General features: G+C 36.5%; 1 protein-coding gene across 4 annotated transcripts in view; it reads right to left on the reverse strand.

The window, feature by feature from the left end:
- Window positions 1-202: 202 nt before the first annotated feature.
- Window positions 203-24,764, reverse strand: part of GABRB2 (gamma-aminobutyric acid type A receptor subunit beta2) — a 162,291-nt gene continuing 137,729 nt past the window's right edge. For 3 of the 4 annotated variants that reach the window (XM_032124668.1, XM_032124667.1, XM_032124666.1), the window contains 3 exons: window positions 23,366-23,610; window positions 9,991-10,041; window positions 203-6,305 (listed from right to left, as the gene is read on the reverse strand). In XM_032124668.1, the coding sequence (XP_031980559.1) occupies window positions 5,958-6,305; window positions 9,991-10,041; window positions 23,366-23,610 (644 nt within the window). In that variant the 3' untranslated portion in view covers window positions 203-5,957. The remainder of the gene's footprint in view (window positions 6,306-9,990; window positions 10,042-23,365; window positions 23,611-24,764) is intronic. The other variant, XM_032124669.1, reaches the window with a different exon arrangement.

Genomic DNA, 24,764 nt, shown 5'->3' on the forward strand with positions numbered 1-24,764 from the left:
CACTAAGTCCCCCAAGGGCTGCACAGGCAAATTAACACCACGTTATGGTTCCCCCTTCCCATCCTACACCTACATTTCACGTGCCTCAACACCCAACTTCTGAGTCCCTTTCTGACCCAAACTCAAGAGATACTCACTTCAGATGAGAACTGAAAACTGCAGCTTTGAGAAAAGAGCCTGCCCAACACAACACAACAACATATACATATTTTAGGTTTTCTTTATTTATATTTTTTAATTCAAGAATTACACACTAGCCAACATTATTATATATTTACATGCTGAAACTGGCTGCAATAATTTTAAATTCAAGAAAATATCTCTTATGTGCTACTCATTTACAATCATCATTTTACTACCTCATATCTCCCAGAGGTTAGTAGTCCTTTTGAGAAAGACATGAAGATCTGATGCAATGATATCCACTAGTATTTTGCATTTTCTAGCCATTGGAAAATGTGCATTATGTGCATATAAGAAAGGCTACAAGGTCATTAGTAAGGCTGATGATTACTACATTGTGAAATAAATAATACTAAGTAAAAAAGATAACTCAGAACTGTGCAAAGACAGTACTAACAGAACCATTTAAACACCCATGCCAATAAAAACGTGATAGAAGTCAAATCATAGGCAATTTGTCAGAATTAATTATGTTTCTAATGTTCTTTTTGTCTTCAACTGAAAGAAACAGGACAGACCATGAACCATACAGCCTGATGAGTATCTGCCAAATGACAGGAACAGTGAAAACACACAAAAATGCTATCAAATTGGAATAGATGACCTCATGTCTGAAAAACATTAAAAAAATACAACCCTTAGTATGAAAGTAGAGGTGAGATTTTTCATCATTTAAGTTTCATTTTTTGTCAAAGCACTTACAAAGAAAATAATTTTATATTTATGAAATGCTAGTGTTGCATATTCTTGTAGAGATGATACATTTCAATTTTATATAACGCATATTTAAATTATTACTATTTTTACAAAGTAGAATAGGGCAGTCCTTTTGATCAACAACATTCCATTTACTTCTTAAAAATTTAGACGAAGTTCCTAGTGCATTTTACTAAGCTTTACCTTTGGTGTTAAGCAGTGACTTTTTAGATTTCCCTTTTAAGCAATTTCTGAAGTGAAGATTCTTTGGCTTTGGGGGACTACACTATCTGATGACAGTCAGAGATCCTGGTTTTTTTTTTAAAGAAAAATATAAGTCTACTATTAGATACCATAAGAGATACAGATTTCAGAATCAGACAGATGCAATATGCAGGTATCTGTAATGAAATCGCCAACAGCTGAATTCTCACTTACCCTGAATGCCTTCACCTCTCCACTCACTGGAGCAACATAAAGGTGCCTTATTTTAAGTGAAAACCAGGCCCTGTTTGTTTTAGCTAATCTAAGTACTGAGTGAGTGGCCTGAACATTTTGACCATACAAAAGAATCAACTGCGCCAGCAGGAACATTGCCACGGTGGCTATTTTACACTACAGCACTTCCTGTACTATTTTATATCTGGAGTCCAAATCTGTTTATGCAAAAGGGTGTTTAAATTACTCTGCTAGAGCACTGCAATTATTGTACTTAGTAAAAAAAAGTCACTAAACAAATACTGTATCTATCGACTGCTCATTTACAGCTTATTTAATTATTTACATAATTTTAGGACACATTAACCTAAACCATAAGTAGAATTAGCTTTTTGCCTTACCATAAAGTACAAATTAGAAGTTAAAAATGTTTAAGAAATCTGATAATATTTACACATATTCAGCTTAAATTATGGTTGCTCACATTGTATGTTCTATGTACACATACCAAAATGTTATGATCACTACTGATATAGTATTGTACCCTGGCCATCCCACCCTAGATTATTTTCTAGAAATAGTTACTATTTTTGCCATTTTTTAAATCTTGCTTCCCTAAGGAATTTGTTGATTTTGAAAACTTACTAGTGGACAATGCTGTTATAAAAAGAGAGAGAAGAAATAGGCAAGCAATGTGAGGACTAGTCTAATTCCAGATGCAAGGAGGTACAGTACTATCATCATGTCAAATGGTGCAATGCTCCATACGAATCATAAGCATTGATCTGCTGATATAGAAATGCCCAGTTACCCTGTATAGTAAGTTGTTTGGTTTTTTTCTAAATACATTAATCTTTTTTTTTTTCTCAAAAATATATTCATACACTGGTTGATGGTAGAAACAAAACTATTATTAGCTTATTCCTTTAACACACCAGCATGTGAATGTGTGTGCATATATATATACTCAGCACATGTATATATACACACATATGTCCATACAGACATTTGGGGGTATGTCCATATGCACATACAGTTGGAAAATATTTCACATCTGTTCACTTGCGTTTAGTACTGTGTTATAGGACTGGAACACAGTCTAATAATTATAGTGAAAATTAATTGAGGTTTAATTTTAATGCATGTTTGTCTGAAATAAATAGGATATTTCCCCCAGGTTTAAGACCACCACTCATTTTCTCTATGCATTGTGCTTTTGTACCTTACAGATTTTATGTCCTTTTTATTAAAATGTAAGAACTCTCTGAAGAACTCTGCCACATGCTGTTATCTAGGACTCTGTTTTGCTCCCCTGGGAATGAGAAAAAAAATGGTCACAATGTCATTGCTGGAGTCTTTCTTCCCAGTCATTGAACTGTGATAGGAGAGAAACATAACATTCCTTATGCAAACACAGAAATATGTTGCATGAATTTTCAGTTCTGAAAATGTGTATCATACTTACTAGCAGTCATGTACAGTATATATTTACAGATTGAGCTCAAAGATTTCATTAAAACTGTGCCATGTTATAGTGATAATTCGCCCATGAATTTAACAAAGATGAAAAACACCTTAATTGCTGGCTATTATTTCTAATAGAACAATAAAATGTGCAGCTATAATTATATTACAAGTTTTATCTAAATTATTAACTTTGCTATTTTGTTTATTGAAACCAACAACAATTAACATGATTAAAAAGATCTAGAATATTCATTTTCGGTCAATTCTAAGGTAAAAGCAAATTTATTCTAGTTTACCTGGAGGGTAACACATAGCACACATAGCAAACCCTGTATCTCAGGTACATTGGCAACATTTCTCACTTTCACTCAAGTATCTCAGGAGTAAGTGCTCACCTTGGGCTCGAGTTATGCTTTTTCCTTGACAGTGCCTCACCAGCCTTTCTCACCCCCATCTTTTAATATCACAGTGTTAAGCCTTAGTACAAAATGATAGAATCTTTCTCTTTCACTAATTTTATACATCACATTAATAGCCAGAAGGACAGGGTAAAAGCAAAAGTGCTTCTTCCCCACAGATAATTTATCTTTCCTAGTGACACCTGAGCAGAAACCAAACATTTTCTTTCACCCTCTGAATAGCAACATCAGAGAGTATTATGGCTTGTACTTTAGCTTCAGAAAAGTGAATGTGCAGTTCCAGGATTCGATCTTTGTGGGTTTTGTAATGGCTGAAGCAGTTATCAATGCAGAGAGCCAACATATTCCCTGTAGGGTTTTATATTTGATGTGTATCAACCACAGACAGGCTGTGAGCTCCCTGCAGTTACACTCTGCTTCTGTGAAACAAAAAAAGGAGCTGGCAGCAATTTCTGAAATGAAAGAAAAGCTTGTACAGAAGCATAAGACTGCTTTCATTTAGGATAATTAATACCATTTTTAAAGAACAGACTTTGAAGAGAAATACTGAATTTTGATGTGGCTCCATTTCTTAAAATTGGGAAAAAAATTCCAACGTGACTCATATCTATCAGCTGAAATCCCAAGTGCATCTAAAAAGGTTATTCCGTTATTCATGAAATGCAGTCAAAAATTAAGTATGTGAACAAAGAGCAAAATTTTGACTTGTAAAGCTAATCGCGTGAGGAAAACTTGTCTCTAACGTGTTTCAGAATCCGAGCGTGGAGGCCGTGTGTGAATGTACACAACTTCCTGGCAGGTAGGGTGTACTGCAAATCCAATCTCAGGCTCCAAAACTATCCTCTCCCATTTGAACCAGAAATAAGCATATGAAGTGCTCAAAAAAAAAAGTCAGAATATTTACCTATTCGTTCCCAGAACTATTCTCCTCCTATTACTGTCATTCACTGTCAAAGGTGGGGGGAGGGGGGAGAGAAACAAAAATAAAACCACAGAAATTTGTAAGAAAATTACTCTTTTAAAGTAAGAACAAAAAAATTAAAAAAATATTTTATGAAAAATATTCTAAAAAAATTTTTTAGTACCCTGAAAAATCCTTATACTCTCTAGTTTCTTTCAAAAATTTGTACACGGATGAGAGGTAGTATGGATACAACAGATGTGGCTTTTGCTTCTTGAAACATTGTGTCAAACAATATTGGGGCTCTGAGCTAGTAAAAGCCATCAAGAATTTTTAGTTTTTATACAGTCCTTGTGACTGCTGTTTTCATTACAAAAGAAGTCCCACAGTGGAGTAAGTGACAAAATTTTGACTAATTTTTTTTTCTATTCTATTTTGCCTGTAAAAATAAAGTTCAATGGAATGGAAAAACCTCACCCTTTTAATTCAAGGAGTTCCCCAAAGAAAACATGAATTTTTCTAGTTTTTCAGTGGAAATCACCCTAAAGCAGGAAACATTCAAGAATGTACTTAAACTCTTAAAGTGATTGTGACTAATTTCTTTCCTTTAGAATAGTGCATTAAGGAAAACAAAAAGTTAAATGGTATTGCATAATCCAGACTGAGAAAACACCCTGTCAGTACTTCTTGTACAGAAATACAGAAATACATATGCTCAGATCTCAACTGCTGAAAGAGGTACAGAACCTTTAACCAACAGCAGGAAGCCTAATGCTGGAAAGATGCAGACTTGGAAGAAATCACACAACTCCACATGGCTATTTCAGACTAAGGTATGTACAACTGACAACATTCATCTGCACAGTGTATATATATATCTATATATCTATATATATGCACACACTTTTATATATATGTAGCCTCCTGTCTCCTTGCCCCTGCACTTTGTAATTGTGCTGTCACTCTCCCTGCCCTAGAGAAAGGCAGTGCACCACTGGTTTTCTTCAGCCATCTACAGAATTACTATTTGGGCAACCAATTTTGGCACTTTGGACAGATGATTCCGTTTCCCTGACACAACCCAGCAGCATCTACCCATTCAGTGCTGATGCATTTTTATGCTGTCCCTACATTCCTCTATTGATCCCAAACACAGTCACTATTACTGTGAGCATATGTTCTCTCTTTAAAATACAAACAAAACTAGTGCTTCTTGTTTCAGCTTCTGTGCAAACAGCCAACCCCAATATTATCAGTCAAAGGTTTAGTTCTTTCAGTAAATAAAAGGAAATTCCTGAATATGGTTGGGAAACCTCTGACCATGATCATCTTGGAAAGATGATAGGCACTACTTTTCAAGTTTACACATTGAAAAAGTAAAATGTGTGTTTCATAAGCATGATAACTCAGTACACTCTCTTAAGTGTAGATGCATGCCTTGGATATGCAGTTTCCCTAGGAATGGCATATACTGCTGTTGAAATTAAAACCCGTTTCTCAAATGCTGCTCTACAATTTGTACCACTAAACTCAAATGGCTATTAAAAAATAAAGGAAAAAAAAAAAAAAGAGTGAGGGACAATGAGACAAGTGATTTTAAAAACCCAATTTGCCTTTACACTCAAAATGCTCTTATATTTTGTTAAGAGGATATGTCCATACTGCAACTTAACATATATATGGTTTAGCAGATAAAACCAAACCATTATAAAAACAGACCATAGAGTGGGCCAGCAACTAAGGTGTTTTAAAATAACTTTTTGTCCTGAATATAATTTTTCTAAGTCCCACTTTTGGCTGTACAACCTATTTGAAGAGAAATCCAGTTCTTGCTTCCTGTGTGGCTTTGTTTCTTAGTTCACATAGTAAAGCCAATAGACAATATTGAAGAAGGAAAAAACAACAGGGAAGAATATGCGAGACCATCGATCTATGGCATTTACATCAGTCAAGTCAGGGATGGTGATTTTCAGCTGGGATGCACGTCTCCGTAGCCTGCTTTTCTTCTGTGCCACGTGTCGCTCCAGGGCGTTGCGGCCGAAGCTGTGTCTGGGCAAACCGGCTTTCCTGTACTGGATGCTCGAAGTGTCATAGGCCAGCATTGTGCTCCTAGGGTCCCCAAGCCCCATCACAGCTTCGGAGGCAGCCATCTCATTTTTAATTTCAAGTGTGCTCAACAAAATATTTTCATGTGGATCCATCTGTAAAAAATAAGATAGTAGATTTAGTAGGAGATAAAGGAAGCCCAGTCAGTTGCAAAGTGAAGCCATGCTGATAAGGGCCATATCTAACATTACTAATTTATTGGATGTCAGCCTAAAAGACTTTAAGCATAGCTGTGATTATATTTATTATCATTTATTTGTGAGCCCAAGGAGAAATAGGGCCAGTATAGTATTATTCAATAAATGGTATTTTCTTAGACCTGATGTTCAGCAAGCACAAGCAATACCTGGGAACAGAGAACATGCTCAGCTCCTGAAAGTGGAATTCTGCCACTGGGTAGGATATCTGGGGCAAATATTAAACTTTACAGGGGTTTTGGAAGGAAATCAAATGGAAAAGAATCTGCTTTGTTTTGTTTTTTCTTCTTTCAAATGAAAGCTTTTGCTCTGACATAAACTTCCAGTATTCGCAAGGTCTCTCTGCCTCTATAAACGAAGTACAGAGCACTGCACAAAAGAATGCACATTTTAGGTCCCCATATTCCAAACAGGAGTGCCGGTTACTTGGGGAAAGGCAATGGCATAGTCTAACTATAGCTATGTGGAAACTCCATGCCCCGGTGCTAATAAATTTCATAAATACAGTGCATGCTGTGGAGACCTCACTTCTGGAATAGCAGAGATCTGCAATTTCAAGCAAGGAAAAAGATATGCAGAATGTAATCACGTCAAATGTACATTGAACAGTTGTTTCAATGGGTAGATTTAGCTAATATGCATTCTTTAAAGGCAATTCAGTGAAAAAAATATTAAGGCAATATTGTAAAGAATCCCCTTAGACAATCAAGAGGATTTCAAAGATAAGGAGCTAAATTCTACTCTTAGGCACTCTGGAGTACATCTCGATTGTGGTAGGAGATTTTAAAAAGAATCCATTTATAGAAAACAAATAAAAGTTATTTAGGAAGTTCTAATTCTTCTCAGCCTTCCCTCTAAGTATGTACTTTGAATTGTGTGATAAAATATTATAATTAACTAAAAGTACTTTAAAAACAAGAATAGCTAATGAGAAGCTAATTAATTACATTGAATTGGTGATAGTAGCAGAGATATACTCCAGGCCAAATAAGAGAAAAAATTGTCCCAGAGCTCCTTTAAGAATAACTCAGCCACATTATTCATTTACCACGTACAGAATATATTCTATGATTATTACTCAAAGTGCAAAAACTGTGACTTTTGTGGATTTCTAAAAAATAACAGGGTATTAGTGTATTCCATAATATTTAGAAACTAGCTGTCAGCAGCCGGTACCTCCCAGAACTGCCCAGCGCAGACTGTATTGCCATTATTAGACCCCCTATGTAATATTTACCATGGCAAGGTGAGAGAACTGGGTTTAAACCAGCTGCTTTTTAGTAGCACCCCCTGCACAGCGTTATGAACTGAGAAGTCAGATGCTCACAAAGGTACTTTGGACCTACTGAAACACTGTCATTTGAGTGATTACATCTGTTCAAGATGCACGAAAACTGGCATTGCTGAGATGCCAGATTTGCCTCTCTCTCACTCTTTTCTCCCCAATCTGTGTGAGTTTGCACCCCTCTAGTTTCATTATATTTTAGTTTTAAATCAAATGTCATGACTCAATGTGAACTTTAATTTTTGTTTGCTTTTCATCAAAGCCACATGAAATTTTTGAAATTCCTAGTGTGTTAGGGAGATCAATCTTTAGTTGAAAAGCACTGGAAAAATGGGAAAGTTGAGCTGGATCTCAAGAAAAATTCCTTTAAGAACTCTATAGAATGATATTGAGCATAGTGAGGGAACACTGCTTCTGTCCAGGAAGGCCATCAAATCAGTTCTCATCTGCATGGGACAAAACTAAGGTAAAAGTAGTATTCTGCTTTTGTAATACCAACAAAAGCGTATATCTGCAAAAGGTTTCAAATAGATCTGTGAAACTTTCTCAGGATGGATTTCAAACATTTTTTTTCCAATGAGTGCATATTTAAAAAATTCTTTTGTGATTTTTGGGATAAAATGAAAGGGGACTAATTTTTGTTATTAGATCTCAGACCAATCGTAAGACTCCCAGGGTCCTAAAAATAAAACAATTAATTACAGGCCCTTGGCATTCATTGATCCCAAAATGTCTAAAACCACAAGAGGTAAGCTTCCTACATGAGGGGTGCAAAATCATTTGGAAACTACATCTTCTATATTTTCATATAACCTCAAGAAAAGAAGTTTTAGTTCTAGTGACATCAGGGGAAGTTTGATATAACATCCACTAATGTAATGGGTTTACCCCTTAGCCCAGAGGCTGGGTTATTTCACGTCAGTGTTGTGCATTCTAGGATACTACTTTTGGGAAGATTTTAGGGCAAACAAATTTTTTCACATCTTAAATCTTCTTAGGATGAATCTACTTTAAGCATTTTATCCTTTTGATCTGCAATGATATTAGAAATTTGAGTGCTCTTTACATATTTGCATACATTCTATGCAACACACATGCAAGAAAGGCTATTTTAGTTTACTAGAGTTAGACACAGACATGTTTCAGTGACATGATATCACTCCAGTTAACTTTTTTTTCTTAATGCAGCAACATGGTGCAGATACCTGATAATCTTGGAAGCAGTTTGTAAGATTAATGATGCTGGGCAGAAAAAATATTAAGCGATGTTCTAAACTATCTTCTAGGGCAAAATGTCTTCTTCTGTATATATCACACTCATATCAGAGTTGAAATACATCATTTTTCAATATTTCAAAACTTTTTCAGAAGAAATAATGCAAAATATAGTAAATATTAGTGATGGGCGAACCTTCAAGTGTTACAATACCCAGGTAAACACCACAAAGTTCAGGTGTTTCTTGAGCACAAATTTGACCCTCCTGCATCTGGAACAATAAATTGACCATAAGAATAACTGCATTTTTTCATGCTATTTTGAATTTCCAACCCAAAGGAACTCCTAAAGTTCAAGGAAGGAAGGAAGGAAGGAAAGGAAAGACGGAGGGAAGGAAGGAAGGAAGGAAGGAAGGAAGGAAGGAAGGAAGGAAGGAAGGAAGGAAGGAAGGAAGGAAGGAAGGAAGGAAGGAAGGAAGGAATTCAGAAGGAAGGAAGGAAGGAAGGAAGGAAGGAAGGAAGGAAGGAGGGAAGGAAGGAAGGAGGGAGAAAGAAATTACTCTAACTCTTCAACCTTTGACAAAAGGTTCCCTGTCAGATTAGAGAGAGCTGGGAATGTTTTTTCCACCAAGTAGATTCGCCCAACTCTAACTAAAACATGCTTTTGTAACGAAGTAATGCCTGAGATAGAATGACAGTGAATTACATTTATTGTAAGCACCACCCATTCAAAAGGATCCCAAAGCGCTTTACAAGCATTAGAAAGAAGAACCACTTCACTTCCCAGTGAAGCACAATCACCTCTGAGGTGAAATGTGGTGACTGACAGTGCAGAACAACACACTTTATTTTAGTTGAGGAAATGGAGAATGTTGTAGCCAATTGAAACTATGGGGTGGGTGAGTGGTGGTGGGAAATGTTGTGTAAGCAGAACAGTTACATAAATTGATATTTGGCCAGGTGCTTGGAGTTGAGATGACCACACTATAAAAAAGTGCCATGGGATCTTTAATGACCATAACCGGTCAAGACCTGAATTGTAAGTCTCTGAGGATAAAAACATTAGAAAACAATGAAAGATACCTTTGTTGAATACATTTCTGGACAATGATATGTGCCAATTATTCTTCTGTCCTGTAAGTTAATAAAATCAAGACCAGTTTCCTTAGAGATAAGGCAGCTATTATCTTTCATTTAAAATTAAAGCACTGTAGGGTAATAGTAGGACAAGTAATTAAAATATATAGGGACCTCTAAGCCAACAATTAGCATAGGTACATTCTGGCTTCAGAGGTGCTATTACTGCCTTGCTCTGCTCCTCAAGGTAACATAATGTGATGTAAATGTATTTTTTCCAACTGGTCATTTGACCAAGGAAGATATGATGATATGAAAACAATTATTAAAATTATTCTGGGGGAAAAGTAAGTGTAAAAGAGGTTTCAAAAGGAGGTGGAAGAAGGTTAAAAAGATCTCTTGGTGCTGAAGGATTGTTCAACCATAGAACTAGACCCTTTATGGTGAACAGGAGAGTTCAAACTTAATGGAGAAATTCCCAGGGACAAGAAAGGAAGGGAGGATGAAGATGAAGAAAAAGCAGCAGCAATACTATGGAAATAAAAGATGAAAGCAGAAGTGGAGGAGAAATGACCAGAGCTCAGCAACCATGCAAGACACTGGGGTTTTTATAAATCAGTCTTAAATGTGAATGACAAAATATATGATGCAAATGATATTCATTTATAGGTCCAGGTCAAATGGAAGAAAAGCTGACTCTGGAGCCTTGAAAGAGGCCATGACTTTTTTTGATGGTCTCAAACAAAGGGAGTACAGAGGAAAGCATAGAACTGTTACCATTATATATTCTTCCTGATAGCTAGAAACTCCAAAATGATGGCTTTCTTGAGGAATTCCTCTTACACTAATACATTAGCAACTGTAAAATACAAGGATATTACAACTCCCACACACATTCATTAGGAATCCTCCAAGGATGACCAGACATCTGAAATTATTAACTTTCAGTAAATCAGCTCCTTGGCGATTATGCTTTGCTGTTGTGCCAAACACAGTTTTATAATATGAGAGAAATTTATATTGATGAATGAAAAGATATAACACTGACACTTCTCCTTTCTCACACACTGTTCATTTTCACCTGTAACCTTCAACTACAGACAGGAACTGATGGCTCATTTTATGGTAGAATGGCTGAGAAACTGTGTATAAAGTAGTAGGGATGGAATTTCTGATAGAAAAACGCTTTGAAACAAAACAGTTGTAAATTGAAAAGAAGTATATTTTTGTTAAGTAGAACTGCCATTAGAAAAAACCAAAAATCCGGTGAGCTAAACCATGAAATCTAAACTGGAAGTATTCAGTCTATTACAAAGGTTAAAACCTGAAATTTAGGATTTATATGTCCTGTGAGCTGACATTATCAAGAAATGAAGATAGAAATAAAGATCCCTTTCTTAATGAAGACTTACATGACATGCCTAGATATATAATTTAATTTCTTATAGATAAAGACCTTACTATCTGTAGCATAGTTTCCCACCTCTTGAAAGCTGAGGTTTGCTTGGAAAACCAGTAACATCCCATTCCTGACTAGTCACAGTAGCTCTAGCAAGATCAGGTGAAAATAGGATGTGCACTTTACACATAATAGGGATTTTCCACCTCATCAGCAAGGTTTGACTTATTGAGTGGGAACCACTGGGCTCTAGGGATTGCCCTGACTACACAGGAAGTGTGTGGCTGGTAGATAGCTCTGTGTAAGCTGCTGCTGGGTTCACTCTGGAACACAGTGGATTTTTCAATGGGCGCCTGCCTAAAGCTATACCAGTATTTTTTACATGATAAGCCAGTCTGCTAAGATAAAGCTATAGAAATTTATAAGACACAAATGCCTAATATTTCAAAATGTCCATATGTGAAACATTGTCTTTAACAATGCAACAAACACTGCATTTCCATTGTCTGTACAAAACTCAATTTACTGTCACTATTGCAGTTACTGTTTATGGAATGAGGCTAGCTGCATTGTTATACACATAAGATTTGGGTCAGGCTGTAAAGAATGCAGTTAGAGGACAGTAAAATTGGGTAGACTTATAATTTCAGGTTGCTTCATTTGGTTTCAGGTCAGAAAATTCAGAGAAACTCTGCAAATTACAGAAGGATTTTCTTCAGGTTCTTGAACTTTTTAAAGACTAAAAATTTAAGCACACCCTGCCCCCCCCAAGAAAACTGTGAGAGTTAAAAAACAAAAAAAAGGATGCGGAAAAAATACAAGTTCTGAACATGGAGCTTTAACATTGCTTTAATACTTGTAAATCAATTTCTAGACATCCAGTTTTACCTTCTGATAGATGTGATTTCTTGATTATTATCATTAGTAGCACATCAATAACTTAGTTGCAAGTATTGTAGGATTCTTGAGAAATGGTTGAAAATTTAACTTCCTCTTGGTATCCATTACTTAAACAAGGGATTCTGTATTTAAGGCACTGAAGAATGAGTGCCCAGATAAAATGTGAGAGGCTAAAGCATCTTTGGTTTGATGGCATTTGAATAAAACCCATGAAATATGAACTTGTTCAAACTGCTGCACAGAATCCAATAAACTTGAAGTTTATATCAACATCTTCTCAAGTACAATTTTCTGCAACAGTTTTTTTACTACTGAGACATTTAGGAGGAAGCAAAGGCAGGTGATCTGGAACAGAAGACTTCTGGGGTAGCAATTAACAACAGTTTAAATCCTACTGTTTCACAAAACCGAAGGTGTTAGACAGTCCAGATTCCTACTAATAGTGCTCTGATTAAGTTGTTATTTCTTTGTTAAAATATCATCCCATTTATAAGCATAGAATTAATTTTCTTGAAGGTAATATAAATGAAGAATACATCGGCAAGAACCTGGATCTTAAAAGCTGCTCTCTTCCATCTGTGATAAATAAAATCAAATTTTTATCAAGCCTTCATGACAATCATGTCTTCCAATTGTGGTGTCTTACAAAATAAAATTTAGCAGATATATCTAGCACCAAAAATCTACTAAGAAACAGAGAAAAATTGGTTATATAAGAAAGTGTCATGAAAGATAAAAAATGCATCGAACACACGATTATCACCACAACTGGCAATATTTCTAGGGTATAACTTGGATATAGTTATTGTTTTGAAATATGAACTAGGCAGTAAAAATAAGTTTGTTAAGTTGCTCCTCTAGAACAGCTTCTGTAAAATATACTAAAGATGTTATTTTTCTTGTTTCAAGCCAAATATAATGTGGAAAGATCTATACAACACATCCTTGTCATGAGAGTGGGTGGAATGAATGGCAGTCTACCAGTTTCATCCATCTGACCATGATATAATCACTTGTCAACAGATTTAGGCTTGTGATTTTGGGGAAGATATAATTCTTAGGCCCAGCCCAAAGACAAACATGTTCAGAGACAGCATGAGGTCCGAGGATAAAACTCTGGAGAGAAACTGCAACTAATTCAACAACAACAACAAAACTAAAAGAAAATTCCTGAGATTTTTCTATGGGAAAAATCACTGAGAAGATTTTGTTACAAAGAAAAGAAAGATTAATTTCTAACATTTTATAACAAATTTCCAAATTAAAAAATATCTGGAAAAATATTTCATATGATCATGTTTGCTACTGATTTAGAAGCCTGAAACAGAGAGAGTTCCACAGCTATAGATACTGCAAGGTTCGGAGGACTTGTCCTGACAATAATAAAATGAGAAGTCTTCTGCTTTAAAATTATGAAAAACAAACAAACAAAAAAGCTGACTTAATTAAAATGCTCCTGCATGATTTACTTGTACACTGATAGCCTGCTTTTTGGGGAGAGTCCAACATTTTGCCACTCATTTAAAAATGAGTGACAAGAATGAAGAAACTTTCTTGCCAAGACGTGGTTAGTAATTTCAAATTTGTTTCTAAGTAAATTTCTGTGTATGCAAAATATGTATCAATATTATGTAACATTACAAAATTTATATTATACTTAATTGTTTCTGTGTATGCATTAATTCTAGGGAAAATAACTAGATTATAGTTTTCTTCATGATGTGGGGGCTTTTTGTGTCTGTATGTTTCAATCAAACTTGGGTTCAGTTAGTTAAACATATTATAGTTTGAATACTTACAAAATACATGGATAGACAGTGGTCAAAAAAAACCCCTTACATGAAAAGAATCATATTGATTTAGGCTCTGTGACCTTTATTGTTGCATTCTTCAGGCCATCCACACGTGTTAAGTTTCTGACAACCACATTACCAGAATGTGGAGCTTGTTTTGAGAACATGAGAGAGGACAGGTATGTATATCTTTTTGCACACAGCTATAAGATACACTAAGTTCAGGGAGAAGTCTTGACAATTGTTTACACTGGGAAGAAAACAAAATGCAAGTCTCTAACACTTCTAAAAAGAGGAATAGAGACATAAGAATAAAAAAAGACAGAATTCCACATTCTAGTACAACCTTTTATCACTACAGAAGTACCATTAAAACTAGTTTCTAAGGAGTAAAAAAGATATATTAATATATAAACATATATTTCTCCCTATATACACATATTTGAGTTTAGGCATAATCCTACCGACCTCCTAATGTTTTCCTAAGTTACACGAAACTAACTCCTGGTGTCTATCTTTCTCCATACACAGAATTCTGGGAAAGAACTGGAACCCAAAAGAATTTGTAACTAAGTGAATTTACCAAGAAATGTAGGTCTTCATAGGCCAGCTTGACTGTTTCACTAAATTTAACATATGTATAATCAATACAAACCCTAACGTCCTTTAAAAAAAAAAAGAAAAAAAGCAAGTATTCAATTTCCGCATGTCTAAATGGATGCCTCTAAATGCATCCAAATGGATAGAGTCTTTAGAATGTGTTCTCATATAAATAAAGAGGTTGACAAACAGTTGCTGTAACAACATTATAAGGATATTTTTACCACTTAGTGACATCCAAGTATACATAATCCAGTGATCTCAAAATTCATGAGCACAACTAGGTTACCTTCTCTAGCATATACTACTTCCAGTTACAACCTATGTTTTGGATAGAAATTTTCCAGCTCTTGGCCACTGAATTAAACCTTGACAAACTCTTTAGACCTGATGTGTTTCAGGAAATCAATTCACCAAATTCCCTAGCCAGACACACCTTCTGGACTGCAGCTACATACATTTCTTCTACTTCACTGTACATAATTTGTCTTTTTTTGTGTCTTATTTCTTCACAACTTGATATAATGACCTAAAATACACCAAGGGATTTTTTTATGAACCAAAAATTTTGTTCTGCTCAGGGTCACAGGCTGTAGATGCAGTACAAAAGTAAAGGGGATAATGTGCTTTAAACAAGTGCACAGGCACTGGTCTTACATTAATTAAATATGGCATTCAAAGGAGCGCAGCTGGAGAAAAAAAGCCTCATGCAGTTGACTTGACCTTTATTCAGATGTCATTTGGAATACCAGCATGGATTGTGGAAAAAATCACCTTCTGACTGCTTCTGCAGACTTCTGTGAGCTAAAACTGGAACTTGCTCAAATTTCACTCCTATCCAAACTCTGGTTTGATAAAACACAGAGGCTGGCCAAGCACCCTGTGCATTGCTCACTGTTTCATATTAAAGTTATTCCTTGAGAATGCATGAATTTAAATTTAGGAGAAAGGCTAAGCTTTTATTATCCATGCCTACTTTATTACATGTCCTTCAATAAACTGCTGTGTAAGGAATACCTTCTGACCCTGGATCAACAATCAGTCCTTGTGCAGCTTTACCTGTACTGCAAACAAAAGGAAAACTCTCCTTGGAGAGAAAGAAAGAGGATGAATTCTTTCACTGATATCTGGACAGTGGCAGCATTAGCTCCAGCAGTATAGAGCAGTGAGGATTTGAGATTTGAGACTGAAATTATAAGAGCTTCCTATTGCCTTAGTGTTTTAATACCCTGTTCAGTTTATTAACCGAGTCTGTGCACATAACCAGTTTAAAAATCCTCTTTTTACCAAAAATGTTTCATACTAGAAGTACCTCTGGTCCATAGGGTAAAAAGTGCCATTCTATGTAGTAGGTACTGACTGGTTTTAGGTACCTTTGCAATAGTTTCTTCTCCCTGAAGATGCATTATATGATTTCTTCAGATAGAAATGAACAATTGCTATGAACTGAAAAGGCCAGCAGCAAGCCAGTGGTAAATCAGTGGGGAAATAAAGGCATTAGCCAAGCCTAATTGTTTTGGAGCATTGCATTGGAGCAAAGTCTATTATCTTGGGCCTACAGCCCTGCTAATGCATCTTCACACCACAGCCTGAAAATTGAGGAGAGTGATCTTGCCTGTTTGCAGTGCACTGAAAGCCATCACAAGCTGGCCTGCAAAAGGCCACAGGTACAGATCAGTGCATTCGCTTTGGGTCAGGTTAACACATTCCTTCATCTAATTCACCCCTCCTTTTCTAGAGACATATATGGATATGACAGAGAAAAAAAAATGCACAGGCTCTTCTAGTTATTCTCTAGTAAAGTGGTAAAAAGAAGTTTGGAAGCTGTCCTGGGAAATGTCAGGTAGCACACCAGCACCTGCGCTGACTGTGCCATTTCCAAGTGTGCTGTTGTAACAGAGGGCATTTCTGGCACAATGGAATAGAAAGTTCTCAGTCTCCCTGTTCCAAGAGCACCCATACATTAGACAGTGAATCTGAAAATGGGCATCTGGGGAAGTAGGATGCTGTGGGAGCTCCATTTCCCTGCTAGATTACACAACAGCCAGTCCATCCTCAACCTACCAGTTGCATAGTTGAAATAATTAGGTAATCACTTGTGAAACAGGTAATTAATTGCATGTTCTTATTTGTCTCAAAGCTCTGATAATGCAATGGAGTTCCCTTAGAGTGAAATATCTGAGGAAAACTATTAAACTTGTTCAGATAAACTTGGTCAGACTCCTTTCCTTGGTCAAAAAGCTGTAGGAAAAAAATCAGCAGCTGATACAACTTGAAGGGGAAGGAAGTTACCAAGTGCATCTGAGGGCAGGTTAAGCTTCTATTTGTTGGTGCCTTGCCATCTCACCTCCTTTAGCAACCCTGTGCTAATCTAGATATAACAACAGTGGGCCAGGAGGGCAATGAATTGCAAAGATACCTGTATTTGTTTAAACTTTCTTAGTTCCGTAAGCCCTTCATTAACTTTTTGCGAACACTTCTATTGTATTCAAATCTATTAATATGTGTTTAAACTCATTATCATATTGACATTCCATGTTCTTGGTACCCTAATTTTGGATTGAAAAGTGCCATTAGTCTGACAACTTCCCTTGTTCATGATTTGCACTTTGAGCAGTAATGCATTGTCCCTTTCAGGTGTGCTGACTGAATACCTTATGTAATACAAAGGGCACTGAGTAAAGAATTACTCATGATTTTAAAAATACACTCGTTATATTTTTAAAAAGTGTTTGTATTCAGAAAAGAAACCTTATCTAAACAAGCAGAGGTTAACAATGTCACTTCACATTTATTTAAAGCAAGTGACTGAATAAATCTGTATAAATAGTTTTATGAAGTGTTGCATAATACACTGACATTTCCCCCCCCTCTTTTCCAGAGGAAAATTTCTGTATTACTGCTCACAATAACAGATTATGATTGCAAAATTAAAAGTAGTTTTACTTATGTGACTTATGTTATCATGTAGTTCAGGTATATCGCCCGTGCAATTGCAGCCTTCTCTGTGCTTTAAGCTAGGCTGAAAACATGTAGAATTTAACAAGTATTGCAACTGCATCCAATCTAAAACCAAACTTAAATGTATTTTACATTATGCAAAACATAACACTGCTTTTCTGTGAAGTGGCAAATCAAATTATTTGAAAGAACATAGCTAACAAATTCTATATAAGAAATGTTACATTGCAATAATTAACTCTTATAAACCTAGATGATTTAACTATAAAGAAAAAAAATTAAATAATTTAGAAATAACTTAAACACCACCTGAATGACATACAGGTAAGAATTAAAAAGACTAGAAATGGAGAAAGGTGCACCAAATCATTATATGGTAATGTCTCTGTAAGGTTTGATATCTGAGTTAAAAAAAGGAAGTATCACATCTTGTTTTTAGGTAATATCCTCATAAGGAAATGATAGTGATATTGAAAAAAAGACTGACCAGGTGCTCCTTAAAGAGACAGATCTGTAGCTCTTCCTTTAATGAAGAGTCTTCATGTAGGAAGTGCTCCTAATACTCACAGTGAGTATCATCCCTGCTGCCTGACTCACTTCAGCCTCTGATGCTGTGGAAGAGGATGGCACAGAGCTGCTTTTCCGTGGGAATTACCTCTTGTCAAACACACAGAGGGCAAGATGCAAGAAGCACTTCTTTACAGAGGAAGAAGAGTCAGCCTTTCATTTAGCATGGCCTTAAAGTGACAGTCTTGGTTTTACCACTGTAACAGAGGTTTTCTGATCTATCCAGAGTAACAGATACAGATTTAATCGATACTGAAAAGCATTGTCACCCTACTTACGCCTCCAGAGTTGTCAATTAATGTACATATTCATCTGGATCAAATGAGTCAGATGACCAACTGTAGAAAAAACAGCTATAGAGTCCAAAAGACGTAACAGCAGCACGTGCAGCTGGTTGACAGGAAATTTAGTAACACAGGAATACATATGGAAAATATAGGACTTGGGAGGCAATCAGACTGCAAATGTCTAGAAGATATATCAGACTCATCACAGTGGTCAGCACAAGCAAGCCCATCTAAACCAGAATTCCAAGATGGAAACATCCAAGGTAAAATTATTAGAAACAACAAATTAGGAGTAGATTTAAAAATTAATCAAAAATAACTTGGCTCCTGGATTCTGGAAAAAATTTAAGGGGAATAAATCAGTTCTGAGAGAGCACCAAGAAACTCATTATCTGAGCTCTGATAACAGAAATGAAGCTTATTAAAATGGCTGGTGGTCTGCATAAGAAAGCATTTGCTCAGGCTCTACACTGAAATTGTGATTGGGTGAATCATCTTCTTGAAGACAAAGCCAGACCTCATAGAGGAGAAAACCTGGAGCATTATATGACAGTAGCTTGTTTCCCTCTCCTAGCCCCCTTCTATCCCAGAAGGAAACAAACAAAAAAAATTACAATCAAAAGAAAATACAGGGTCATAGAGGCTTCTAGACAAAATCCTTCTAGACCATTTGTATGTAACTACTGAATGAACAGATATGATATATGGACTTCAGTAAAGTCTTTGGTACCTTATCTTAAAACCGATGACATGTCCCAGATGCATGTACAATTACCCACAGGAAGACAGGTGAATGATATTGGGAAGCCAGAAGCTGGAATTTGGCCCTGTATTTTAATGTATCTGTTAATCATCTTGAAGAAACACAGACAATATTAGCATGAAAATTCATGAAATGCAGAAGACCAAAAGGACGCTAATGACAATCAACATTCTTATCTAAAATACAAAAGTTCACAGAATAAAAAGACATAACAATGGCCATATATACCATACTTTATGACACACTAAGTCCTCAAGCAGGTGTAGGACACTCCCAGGGTACCTATCCTTATGTACACTTGCAGTACTATGCCAATCAGAACAGAAGAGACTAAGAAACTTGAGACTACCAAGGCAAGAAAGGCATTTCAAGACATAAGATGATAAACTTGAAGAGAGGTGAGGAAATTACATGATTGCTATCTCAAATAAATGAAGGATGTCTAGAGCAAGAAGAAAGCCAGTCATTTACCTACAAGCAAGAATATGATTGTTTACAGGAAGAACAACTAGTCTTGACAAGGCAAAAGATGATGAGTTAGACTAAAGGAAGAAACTGCTAAATGCAGCTCGAGAAGTTTCAAGAGTGGAATGATGATACTCACAGCCATTTTTACCTGAACTTACTGCAAAAGGAATCAAGCAAGTCCAATATGATTTAACAAGTCTGTGGCAATGTATCTGCTGGTAACTGAGTCTGAATCTTCCTTGAGGTTTTTGTTCTTTAAATTTCTGCATGATTTTATTACTCGGGTTTCAGTATCCAAGAAGCAAATCAAGATATAGGCCCAATTCCTTTTCTACCTTTCCATTACCCCAAACAGGATCAACAGTCTTTGAAAATGGAGTATAGGAAGTTGCAATCTTATGCGATGATTCACAGTAGATATATGGAAGAATTTTTTTTAAATGAGCGTGATGAAACAGTGGAAGAGGTTTCCCAGAGAGGTGGTGGATGCCCCATCTCTGGAAACATTCAAGGTCACATTGGATGGTGCCCTGAGCAACCTGATCTAGTTGAAATGACCCTGCTCATTGAAATGGAGTTGGAGTAGGTGACCTTTAAAGGTCCCTTCCAACTCAAACTATTCCATGATTTAAAAAAAAAGACAGAACAAACCCCAAACTACCATATTTTGCATATGATATGAGTATGATATGAAATTTCAAGAAAGATTTGGCCACAGTTTCATCTGGAATAGCCCTGGGGAAGCTCTGCAGCCAGCCTGATGGAGTTCACTCAAATGGAAAAAATAGGACATTCTCCTCCTGAGTCACCAAATCTCCAAGAGATTGCAATGGATTCAGCAGATACCACAGTCATAGAAAAACAGCTTTCATTGCGCTTCCATAGTGTGTTGTAAGCTCTCTAGTATCTTCTGAATAACACCAAGGAAAAATAGAAAGACTACCACTGACCATGTCCACACTGGAATCTCTCCATGAAAGAGAATTCAACAGCATAAAGGGAGTATGAATTAACTTCTCCTTTGATTTTGCAAGCAGTTGTGGATGAGAGTGCTGATCAGCACTTCTCCTCTAACCACCTTCTCTTGATTGAAAGTTGTATGAAATTGTTACCAAAGAAGAGTGTTGGAATTGCAAGAAATCCATTACAGATTTTCTGGTCTGTAAAGTATAACCAAAGATGCTGCACCATAAACAGCAGTTCCAATAACTATTTATCCAACTGTTTTACAGTGTCAATGCCGAATGCAGTAACAGAAGTTGTTTTGTGTAGAAGTTTTCATCCTCATGTTTTGAGGTTTATTCCTCATGGCATTAATCTTCTCTCATATAGTATCTGATTCTGATGAATTCATAACACTGCACATAGTGATTCAAGAGGAACCTTGTAATATCACAAAAGAAAACTCATACCTTGTAAAATCAGTCCTTCACTATTGGATCCTAATTAAAGATGGAGTGTTTGTGTGGTCCCACTTCTAAAATATGTTGGTTTTTTATGAAAAACTGCTTCTGAGCTAAATTCAGCAGTTCAGACCCATTTTTGATTCTTATAAATGAAACTAATTATGTAATATTTGTCTCACTTTAATAGATAAAATATTCAGGTCCATTAAACATGCATCTTTCTTCTTGCTGCTGGTCAAACAGCAAGAACAGCTGTCAGCTCCCTTCCTTCTCCCCAGAGCAGTCTCTGCAGGGTAGGACAAGTTCTCTTATCCTCTCCCATTTGATTCCCTGTCTATTGCTTAAAGGATTGCAAACCTGATGATTAGATCAGAGTGGATCTGGATACCAGAGTGGAACTGCCATAGACTGTTAACCATGCTGGCCTAGTATATTGGGTAAAAGGCTCAGTATAAAAAACCATACAAATAATGTAAAACTGTTCCTTGTAAATTTCTGCAACATTTGTTGCAAGTTATTGAAATTTACTCTGCCTAGCCGATTGGATTAGCAAAGCAGTTAGTGCTTTCAAATTCTCCTCATGGTCAGCAATTTGCCACTGGACTTAGGCTATTCTGTTACACAGCTGAAAGATCTATGGTATGAACAAGAATATTGAAAACACCACAAGTGAAACAAAGCGTACAAAAACATACCTCAGCTAGTGGTGGCGCTCTGATACCTATGCATCTTAAATTTCCATTGATGTTAGAAGAAAGATTTCAGGTAAATGCAGGTCTAGTCTTATGAAATTACTTACAGGGTAGTTTATAGCATTTTTTAAAGTGAAATTCAATTTAAAAAAAGAGAAAAAAACTTGACAAATTAAATAAAACCTCACAGCTTTTTTTTTCATTGCTGAAAAATCACCAATAGAAACAAAACCATGTTACAGTGTCTTCATGAACTTTACAATGGTAAAAGATGATACATTGTAATATAACATCAAAATTAATCTCATCATTATGAGTATGCCTTCAATCATTAAAATATGTTTCTCTCCAGTCAAAAAGAAAAAAATAAACCAATGAATGGATGAGATCTGAGCCATGGCAATATAACTCTCCATCTTAAAAGACTATAAATTATAATATATAAAACTATTTTATGCTATCAACATGTGACGGATTTTTGGATGAAAATGTTCTTCTGTCTGGAGGCCCACTATGTGTGTAGAAGTTCTAAACAAACATTAGGAATTTCACCACTAGAGCTGTGTGAAACTTAAGTTTCCAATTGAAAAATAATCCCTTGGTTTTTTCTAATTCAGATTTTTTTTTAAATTCTGACTTTGATTTTTTTTCCTTGGACTACCATGATGAATTACAATTCAAAGTGTTCCCGCGACAAAAAAAATCCCACAACACCCCTGCCCCTCCAAAAAACCCTCCAAACACTTAAAGATAATTCAACCTTATTTAACTTCCCAATTTTGCATGTGTGTGAAAGTTTATACGTTTCACACTGAGTACATTTTTGCATTCAGCATAGATTTGCCACTGTATGAAATTCATCCCAAAATGGTCAAAGTGACAAATTACAAGTGCTTTATGATAAGTGCCCCATTTTCATTAAGCATAATGGATACTTTTTCCAGAAGTGTGCATCTTGGCAAATACCTTTTCTGCCTCAATTCTTTACCCCCAGGGGGCCACTTTTAGATTCAAAATTAAGTACACAGCACCTTGATGGCTTATTTCTGAGAAGTTCCTCATTTAGTCAATAGTATCCTATCCCATTATATATTGAAAATATGCAAACTTGTCAAGCTTTAAACACTTCTGTGGCAAATATTTCTTATCCAGCTCATCTGAAAGATTTATGAAAGCAGGTTAAATTTAGGTTTTAGTTCCAATGTTCCATACAGCTCTTACTAGAATATACAGCCATCATTTTGGATTCATTCCTTTGGAAACTGATTGTACATATTCAAGTCTAAATTCTGACTAAGAAAACATCTCCCAGTAAAGCTTCACTGACTGCATACTTTAGAAACAAGTCATTCAGCTTTCCAGGCTAGAGGGCATCATTCACTGCTGAGGTGGCTAAGTACACTGCTCTGCAGAGCTAAGACAAGGTCATCATAATTCTACTCCACTCGTTATCTACAAGAAATTACATTTTAAAGCACTGTCTGGCAGAAGTGAGAGTCTGCCTTCCGATGGAAATGCTAAAAATTTATCCCTATTCCAGTTTACCTTATTGACATCCATTCGCAACTTCTCATTGTTGGCACTGGCAGCTTTTTCTGCTGCTTTCTTTTGACGCTGAGGTCCCCTGCCGAAGAAGATGTAGTTGACCAATGCATACTCCAGCAGAGCCATGAAAACGAAGACAAAACATCCCATAAGGTACATATCAATGGCTTTCACATATGGAATTTTGGGAAGAGTCTCTCGAAGATGGGTGTTAATTGTTGTCATTGTGAGCACAGTTGTGATTCCTGGAAAAGAGAATTGACAAGTCTAGTGATTGAAATAATTTTAATTTTCTAGAATAATAATTCATACTATTCAAATGCTAGAGTTTAAAAATATGGGGTTTTTTCCCCTGGTGGATAAAAGGTATCTCTAACCTCTATCAGTATTCATAGTATCCTAGAAAGGCTTGGGTTGGAAGGGATCTTCAAAACCATCTAGTACCATGGGAAGGGAACCTTCCATTAGACCAGGTTGCTCATAACCCCATCCACCCTGGCCTTGAACATTTCCAGGGATGGGGCAGCCTCAACTCCAGGCAGCATGATCCACTATCTCACTACACTCACAGTGAAGAATTTCTTCCTAAAATCTAATCTAAATCCACATGCTGTCAGTTTAAAGGCATTCCCCTTTGTTCCAAATCCCTCTCCAGCACTCTTGGAGCCCTTTTAGGCTCTCAAAGGTGCTCTAAGGTCTCCCTGGAGCCTTCTCTGCTCCAGGCTGAACAATTCCCACTCCCTGTCTTCATAGAGAGAAGTGCTCCAGCCACACAATTATCTTTGTGACATTTCTCCAGCCTGTCAAGTTCTCTCTGGATGTCATCTCTTCCCTCCAGCATGTGGACAGCTCCACACAGCTCGGTAACTTGCAGAGGATGCCCTCAATCCCACTATCCGTGTTGCTGACAGAGATATTTAGCAGCACCAATCCCAACACAGACCCCTGAGGACACTTGTCACTGGTCTCCACTTGGACATCAAACTGTTGACCACAACTGTTTAGGTGCAACCATCCAGCCAATTCCTTATCCACTGAGTTGTCCATCCAACAAATCCATGACTATTCAGTTTAGAGAGAAGGATCTCAGGCATAACAGTGTCAGATGCTTTGCACAAGCCTAGGTAGATGACATCTGTTGCTCTTCCCTCATTCCACCATTGTTGGGACCCTGTTATAGAAGGCCACAGATTTTGTCAGGTACAACTTGCCCTTGGTGAAGCCAGGTAGGCTCTCATCAATCACCTCTTTACTTTCCATATGCCTTAGCATAGTATCCAGGAGGATCTGCTTCATGACCTTGACAGGCACCAATGTGAGACTGACAGTTCTGTAGTTCCCCAAGTTTTCTTTTCTTCCCCCCATCTTGAAAAGGGGGGCTTTACTTCTACTTTTCCAG

The sequence above is a fragment of the Corvus moneduloides genome, chromosome 15 (genome assembly GCF_009650955.1).
Source record: "Corvus moneduloides isolate bCorMon1 chromosome 15, bCorMon1.pri, whole genome shotgun sequence".
NCBI lineage: Eukaryota > Metazoa > Chordata > Aves > Passeriformes > Corvidae > Corvus > Corvus moneduloides.